Below are 9,026 nucleotides of genomic sequence, written 5' to 3' on the forward strand. Positions count from 1 at the left end.
TTTTGACTTTTATACTAGAATTAAAAGTCATTATTACTGTAGTAATCACTTCATTATGTATATGTATATGAAAACATCATGTTGTATATCTTAAATATATACAATAACATATTTGTAATGAATAAAAAATAATAGTCATTTATACATCACTTTTGCAGTAATACAATATCTGTATCTGTCCCTATGCTTACTTTTATTATCAAGTTTCATACTTTCTTATGCTATGATGTTGCTATTTAGTATCCTATCATTTCAACTTGAAGAACTCCTTTTAACATTTTTTCTAAGGCAGGTAATATACTATTGGTGATGATCTCTCTCAGCTTTTGTTTATTTTAAACAGTCTTTATCTCTTCTCCACTATTAAAGGCTAGGTATAGTGTTCTTGGTTGACAGTTTCTTTTCTTTTAGAACTTTGAATGTATCATCCCACTCCCTGTGGCCTGCAAAGTTTATGCTGAAAAATTCACAAATAGTTTCATGGACATTTTCTTTTATGTGACAAGTCACTTTTCTCTTTATCTCAAAATACACTTTGTTTTTGACTTTTTACAATTTGATTACAATGTGTCTCAATGTTGATTTATTTGAGTTCATCTTATTTGGGAACCTTTGGGCTTCATGGATCTGAAAGTCTATTGCCTTCCTCAGATTTGGGAAGTGTTCAGCCATTATTTCTTTAAATAGGCTTTCTGGCCCCTTCTTTTTTCTCCTCTGACACTTCCTTAATGCTTATATTGGTGTCCTTGAAGAGGTCCTATCAGTTTCTTAAGTTTTCTCCTCTCTTTTTTGTTCTTTCTACTCTACTGACTGAATCCTTTCCAATGATATGTTTTCAAGTTCACTGATTGTTTCTTCTGCTTCTCCTAGTCCATTGTTGAAGCTCTCTATTAAATAATTTAATTCAGTTATTGCATTCCTCAGCTTCAAGATTTCTGTTTTGGTACTTTAAAAATATTTTCTATTGCTTTGTTGAAATTCTAACTTTGTTTCTGTGTTGTTCTCTTGACCTCCATAAGCATCTGTGTATCATATTTTGCATTCTAAATCAGGTAAATCGTATAATGATGCTTCATTAGGGTTGGTTTCTGAAGATTTATCTCTTCTTTGTTTGGAACATCTTTGCCTGCTTCTACATTTTCCTTAGTTATCTGTGTTGATATTTGCACATTAGACGCAGAAAGCCCTCTCTCAGTCTTTACATACTAGCCTTGTATAGGAGGAGACCTCCACCAACCAGCAAAGCCAGAGATTCTAGACCTTCTAATAACTCTCTCTCTCTCTCCATGAAAAGAAACAGGTGTGATTTTTGTCTACTCCTCTGTGCTGACCTGGGCTGGGAAACTATTGTATCAACCAGTTCAAACTACCATTTCTATTAATATTTTATCCCAGGTGTCTAGACTGTACCAGACTCATCAGAAATCCAAGAGTGGCAAGTCTCATACCAGTTCTTTCTGTAGTCCTGGAGAGGTTGGATGCTGGGCACATGATCAATTCTTTTCTTCTCTAGAAGAAAGCTGACACTTGGGATGTTCTTTCTGCTTGCTCTGTGCTGAGTAGGAGGGAGGATCTATGGTGTCCACCAGCACTAGCCTCCATCTATTTTCCTCCCTGGGGGCTAGACTGTGATAGGCCTCTCAGAGCCCTAAGACTAGTTAGTAAGATGCCAGTTCTTTGGAGAGTCCTGGAGAAATTTGGGCATTGGATGCACTAATCAAGTCTTCCACACCCTCCCCAGTCCCAGGAGAAAGTTGAAAGCTGGAATTTTTTGCCTGCTCTCTATGTACTGAGGAGTAGGGAGGATCTATGCTGTCTACTGGCTCAAGCTGCATCTCCATTCTCCACAGGTGTCTAGACTGTGCCAGACCCATTTGAGCTCTAAAACTAGTTAGATAGCTGTAGATCTTTAGGCAGCCATTAAAAAGTTGTAGTGCCAGATACAAAGATCAGTGCTCTTCCTCCATAGCAGGAAGCTGAAAGCTGGGATTTCTTATTTGCTTACTCAATGCCAAGAAATTGGGTTGGGGGCAGGGGTCTGTGGCATCCACCAGATGAAACCATCATCTCCATCCTCTGCAGAAAGCTAGATTGTAGTAGACCAGTCAGAGCTCCAACTGACATAAGTAATTCGTGTATAAAGGCTCTTCAAAAAGTTTGGAGTACTGGACACAAATCAATCTTTTCCAATGACTGGGTGAAGCTGGGAACTAGGGGTTCTCTTTCTGATTGTATGGCAGTACATTGAGGACAGGGACTCCACTGAGAGGGTTTTCTGAATCTGCCTGCCAACTTTGGTAACTCTGATTTTTCATTTTCCCAGGGTGTGGTAGTCATTCAATTAGCTTCAGAATTTCTTACAAAGATAATGTGTTCAAAAATTGTTGTTGAAATATATTCTGGGGAGTAGGACGGTGCAGAACTTCCCACTCTGCCATTTTGCTGATGTCACTCTGTAGGAGATGCTTGATCTATTTAAATTTTCTATTTTAGAAGATAGTTGCCTTTCTATGTTTAGAGTGTATATTCTGGTGTGCTTTTGTGGGCTGAGTTCCAGAAATGTTTGATTTTGATAGCTCTCTCAATATTATTACACTTTACTTTGCTTTTTTGGTTCTGAAGGAGTTTCAGCTCAATCATTGCTGGTGCTATCTGGGACAAAAGGCCCTTTCTAGGCCATTCATGTCACTGGGCCACTTTCACTCCTGAAGATGGAAGGAGCAGAAACAACCAGGCTTTGGTCTTCCTATGTCATTTGATAGAGGGCTAGGAAATATCAGGCTTTATGGATAATACTTTTGTGGCTCATTCAGGCTCCATTTCACTGGCCTAATTCTACAGCAGTGTTATATCAGCTAGGTAGGGCTTCACTGATGCTTCTGAAGGCAGATCAGTTAGCTAGTTACCTGGTTACTGAATGAGGGTTAAGTTAGTCATCCAGTGCTGTGATGTTGCCAATATGGGTGGAATGGACACCCCACCAGTGCACTGAATGTGGAGTATGTTTTTGCTGGGTCTGCCAAGTCTGAAACAGCCACTGTGGGTGAATCAACACACACATGTGTCCCGACTCCCTGACTCTAACGAAGGGGCTGGAGCACCTCACCATGTCTTTACTGAGCTTTTCCATTCTTAGTCATTTGGCCAGAAAGGGAAACCTCTTATTGATTGATTGATTGATTGATTGATTGATTGTCTATGCCTGTTGGAGGTTTGGAGTTAAAGATCTGTCCAGAATCCAGTTTGGGATATACATGAAAGATAAGAAGAAACTCAGATAACTGACCTTCCTCAAGTCCAAAGGTCACTAGTCAGAGTTTTTCTTTTTATTAACCATCCTTCTATTCTCTATATCCATGAGTTTTCAGAATCTTTTTGTTGTTTTCCATTGACTTGTTTCAGAGTATTAAATTGTATTTAGAAGGAAAGATCAGGAAAAACTGAAACTATACAACTTTGTTCCAGAGCATGCATTTACCATAGATGTTGAATAATGTTCTTCTTTAAAAAACATAATAAAGTGTAAACATATTTTGGGTAATATTTATTTCACTCCAAGAATAATCAGCTTCAAGTCAACCATTATTTATTACCTAAAGAATTAAGCCAGGCATTATATGAGATACTAATATTTGTGAAAGACTCAAATGATGCTGTTGAGGATCTTTCTGCTGACTAGTCTAGTGAGAAGAGGAAGTTAGGGAAGAAACAGAAAATTAAATAAATATCGTGCCACAGAAAGGTATCCAGTAAGTACAAAAAAATTTAAAATAACATAAGAATGGTTTTTTAAAAATGTCTCTTAGATAACGTTTTCAACTAATTTATCATCTGAAATCTAATAGAAAAGCTATTAATGTTTATGACAATTTAACATATGTAAATTGAAACTGTCTCAGAAATTTAACATATAAGTTCAACTTACTCTTAAAACTTTTTGTTTTAATTGTTGTGGAAATATTTGCAAATAATTACATATTTAAAGAAATGTATAGTGGATCAATTTCCCATCACTGATATTCAATAACTATCTGTGTATGGCCAAGTTTTATTTTCTGTACACTCCCTATTCCCTTTTCCCTGTCAGTATTTAAGAGGAAATTCTAGGCAATTTCTTGAGTCATTCCTTGATCAAAGCACTAATCACTTTTATCTCATGTTTTTTTCTGTTTCTCCTCTTCCCCACTGGATTCTCTTATAAGAAAAATTTCTGTACACTCATCCACATGCTGCTTTTCATTTTATTTATAGTGCTGCAGCTCTGATGGTTCAGTTCTCCCAGAAGATGGATCTTTAATGATTAGCACTACACACTGACCAACTCGGAAGAAGGAGCCACACCAACTGTGACTCCAGCCCTGACTTCTGCTCTGGACCAGTGTTTCCATAACAGTGACTTCAAAATCACTGTGATTTGAAACCTTGTTGAACATGAAGGTGTTACTCCTGCTGCATTGGCTTGGGGTGTTTCTGTCCTGTTCTGGACACATCCAGGTTGAGCACCCCCAATATCACAGCCCTCCGGATGTGGTGATTCCTGTGAGGGTAACTGGCACTGCCAGAGGCATGAAACCTCCAGGCTGGCTCTCCTATATCCTTCCTGTTGGAGGTCAGAAACACATTATCCACATAAAGGTCAAGAAGTTTTTGTTCTCCAAACACCTCCCTGTGTTCACTTACACAGACCAGGGTGCTATCCTTGAGGACCAGCCTTTTGTCCAGAATAACTGCTACTATCATGGTTATGTGGAAGGGGACCCAGAATCCCTGGTTTCCCTCAGTACCTGTTTTGGGGGCTTTCAAGGAATATTACAGATAAATGACATTGCTTATGAAATCAAGCCCCTAGCATTTTCTACCACATTTGAACATCTGGTATATAAGATGGACAGTAAGGAGAAACAATTTTCAACCATGAGATCCGGATTTATGCAAAATGAAATAACATGCCGAATGGAATTTGAAGAAATTGATAATTCCACTCTGAAGCAAAGTTCTTATGTGGGCTGGTGGATTCATTTTAGAATTATTGAAATGGTAGTTGTCATTGATAATTATCTTTACATTCATTATAAAAGGAATGACTCAAAGTTGCTGGAGGATCTATATGTTATTTTTAATATAGTGGATTCCATTTTTGATGTAATTGGTGTTAAGGTGTTATTATTTGGTTTGGAGATCTGGACTAATAAAAACTTCATTGTAATAGATGACGTAAGGAAGTCTTTGCACCTATATTGCCAGTGGAAGTTGGACAACATTACTCCCCGGTTACGACATGACACCTCACATATTTTCACAAGTCTAGGATTAAGAGGGTTAAGTGGCATAGGAGCTGTTAATGGAATGTGTACACTAGACCGCAGTTGTGCAATTGTTACTTTCATGAACAAAACTTTGGGCACTTTTTCAATTGCAGTGGCTCATCATCTAGGTCATAATTTGGGCATGAACCATGATTATGGTACATGTCGTTGTTCACAATATCTATGCATAATGCATGAAGGTAACCCACCAATAACTAAATTTAGCAATTGTAGTTATGGTGATTTTTGGGCATACACTGTAGAGAAGACAAAGTGTTTGCTTGAAAATCTACACACAAAGGACATCTTTAATAGGAAGCGCTGTGGGAATGGTGTTGTTGAGGAAGGAGAGGAGTGTGACTGTGGGCCTTTAAAGCGTTGTGCAAAAGATCCCTGCTGTCTGTCAAACTGCACTCTGACCGATGGTTCTACTTGTGCTTTTGGGCTTTGTTGCAAAGACTGCAAGTTCCTACCATCAGGGGAAGTGTGTAGAAAAGAGGCCAACGAATGTGATCTTCCAGAGTGGTGCAATGGTACTTCCCATAAGTGCCCAGATGACGTTTATGTGGAAGATGGAATTCCCTGTAAGGAGAGGTCCTACTGCTATGAAAAGAACTGTCATGACCGCAATGAACAGTGTAGGAGGATTTTTGGTGCAGGGGCAAATACCGCGAGTCACACTTGCTACAAACAATTGAACACCTTAGGTGAACGTGTTGGTCACTGTGGTATCAAAAATGCTTCATATATCAAATGTAATATCTCAGATGTCCAGTGTGGAAGAATTCAGTGTGAGAATGTGACAGAGATTCCCAGTTTGAGTGATCATACTACTGTTCATTGGGCTCGCTTCAATGACATAATGTGCTGGGGTACTGATTACCATTTGGGGATGAAGGGACCTGATATTGGTGAAGTGAAAGATGGAACAGAGTGTGGGATAGATCATATATGCATCCACAGGCACTGTGTCCATATTACCATCTTGAATAGTAATTGCTCACCTGCATTTTGTAACAAGAGGGGCATCTGCAACAATAAACATCATTGCCATTGCAATTATTTGTGGGACCCTCCCAACTGCCTGATACAAGGCTATGGAGGTAGTGTTGACAGTGGCCCACCTCCTAAGAGGAAGAAGAAAAAGAAGTTTTGTTATCTGTGTTTATTGTTGCTTATTGTTTTGTTTATTTTATTATGTTGTCTTTATCGACTTTGTAAAAAAAATAAGCCAATAAAAAAGCAGCAAGATGTTCAAACTCCATCTGCAAAAGAAGAGGAAAAAATTCAGCATCAGCCTCATGAGTTACCTTCCCAGAGTCAACCTCGGGTGATGCCTTCCCAGAGTCAACCTCCTGTGACGCCTTCCCAGAGTCAACCTCGGGTGATGCCTTCCCAGAGTCAACCTCCTGTAACACCCTCCCAGAGTCAACCTCGGGTGATGCCTTCTCAGAGTCAACCTCCTGTGATACCCTCCCAGAGGCAACCTCAGTTGACACCTTCCCAGAGTCAGCGTCCTGTGACACCCTCCCGGAGCCAACCTTGGATGACACCCTCCCAGAGTCAACCTCATGTGACACCTTCCCGGAGTCAAAGTGGGAAACCAAAGCAATCAGTACCATTTCCAAAACCTGTATCTGGAAAAGGTACATTAAAAAAATAATTCCTAGTATGTTTCCACTTACTCTTCATTGTTTTAAATAATTTGAAAGTTTATTTTTCTGAAAACCTTGCCACTTTATATTTCCTAAAAAAGCCATGGCATATGTGTGGCATACCAATTTTTAACTTGTTGTTTTTCAGCTTCCAAATCCTTTCTTCTTTTTCGTTCTACTTTGCAGGAACCATATTTCTGCTAAACCAGCCCTCATCCTATAGGGATTTGCAACAGGGAGAAAGAATAGGAAATTAGAAATCTGGGAGATCTATTTTCTTCCTGTTTATCAGTGTTTCCTGAATAATAGATTTTACACTGGTAACAATACCTTGTTTTAATATTCTCCTACTTTTTAAAACACACTCCAGAAAAACTTCATTGTCTGCTGTCTGGTGTGTTACACTCAGGGTTCTGGATTCCAGTTCTTTGAGCTCTATACAAATGTCCCAAACTTCTAGCACCAGCTGAGAAATACCTATTGTTAGAATTCTGAGTGTGAGATCCACTGGGCCAGTCCTACCATCTTCTAGGTTCAACTAACCCCAGTCTTTTCCATTTGCTACTTAGCTTCATGAATGTAACCATTTTTTTGCAATTAGTAGTTCGTATTTAATAGCCAATTAGTAGAGTGGTGTCTACCTTAACTTGCTCTGTTCTTCAACTGCTGTTTACCCAATTACTTATATTTAATTATATCCCTCCAAAATCACTCATATGGTTTCCCTTTTTCTTACTGAGCTCTGTTATAGTACTAATCTTGATGTAATGGATGAAGCAGAAGTGAGGAGGCATCATATGCTTTATTTTTTTAATTTACTTTTAATTTTCAGGGGGTTTGTTTGTTTTTTACCATTGCGTTTCACTGTCTCTGGAAAATTACTTAAACTTATGGACAGTTTACTTCAGAATAAGGTGGGATAATAATAATAGTTCTCTTTCAACATCTGGGTTCCTCTGGTCATAAAATGAGATGAAGCACAGCACTATTCACAGCAGCAAAGACATGGAATCAACCTAGGTGCCCATCAATGGTGAAATGGTGCATTAGGATTCTCTAGAGGGACAGAACTAATGGAATACACACACACACACACACACGCATACACACACACACACACACACACCACAGAGAGAGAGCGAAAGGGGAGTTTATTAAGTATTAACTTACACAATCACAAGGTTCCACAATAGGCCATCTACAGGTTGTGGAGCAAAGAAAGCCATTCCGAGTTCCAAAACTGAAGAACTTGGAGTCTGTTGTTTGAAGGCAGGAAGCATCCAGCATAGGAGAAAGATGTAGACTGGGAGGCTAGGCCCGTCTCTTTTTTCACATTTTTCTGCCTGCATATATTCTAGCTATGCTGGCAGCTGATTAGATTGTGGCAACCCAGTTTAAGGGTGGGTGTACCTTTCCCAGCCCACTGACTCAAATGTTAATCTCCTTTGGCAACACCCACACAGACACACCCAGAATCAATACTTTGTATCCTTCAATCCAATCAAGCTGACACTCAATATTAACCATCGCAAGTCCACCCCCTGTCAACTTGAACCCATACGCCTCTCTTGAGATCATACATAATCTAAAATAAAGACAATAATACGGTCATGATTATGCTTAAAATAATACAACTGTCCTTCGTACAACTGGAAACTCACCAATCTCCAACCCAAATACTATTACATAAAATTAACAATACTTAAATGCTGATGTGAAGTCAATAAATCTAGTTACATGATAAATGAGAAAGGAGATAAAATGAAGATATTTTCTTAGTGCAAGTGTATACATGCACAAAAATGTTTTTATCAAAAGAAGGAGGAAATACTGATGACAATTTCAGTCCTCGTTTCTGCAGCTGGTCACGTGGTCATGGCTGGTATTGATGACTACCTGCTACTACCCATTCTGTATTCCCTTTGTCTTCAGCAAGCACCTCGGCAGGTCCTTTTTTTTTTTTTTTTTCCTCCTGGTGGAGTGACCCAAAGCTTCATTCCTGAAGGGTCTGGATCATTTGTAGTCTCGCCTGGATTGGGCTATTGTAGTTTCCCATTTACCTTAA

At 39.0% G+C, this 9,026-nt stretch overlaps 1 protein-coding gene across 3 annotated transcripts in view; it reads left to right on the forward strand.

The window, feature by feature from the left end:
- The window catches only part of ADAM29 (ADAM metallopeptidase domain 29), a 65,615-nt gene extending 58,646 nt beyond the window's left edge, over positions 1-6,969 (forward strand). For all 3 annotated transcript variants that reach the window (XM_033215726.1, XM_033215728.1, XM_033215729.1), the window contains one exon: positions 4,252-6,969. In XM_033215726.1, the coding sequence (XP_033071617.1) occupies positions 4,432-6,969 (2,538 nt within the window). In that variant the 5' untranslated portion in view covers positions 4,252-4,431. The remainder of the gene's footprint in view (positions 1-4,251) is intronic.
- Positions 6,970-9,026: the final 2,057 nt, after the last annotated feature.

The sequence above is a fragment of the Trachypithecus francoisi genome, unplaced genomic scaffold (assembly GCF_009764315.1).
Source record: "Trachypithecus francoisi isolate TF-2019V2 unplaced genomic scaffold, Tfra_2.0 Lachesis_group1, whole genome shotgun sequence".
Lineage (NCBI taxonomy): Eukaryota > Metazoa > Chordata > Mammalia > Primates > Cercopithecidae > Trachypithecus > Trachypithecus francoisi.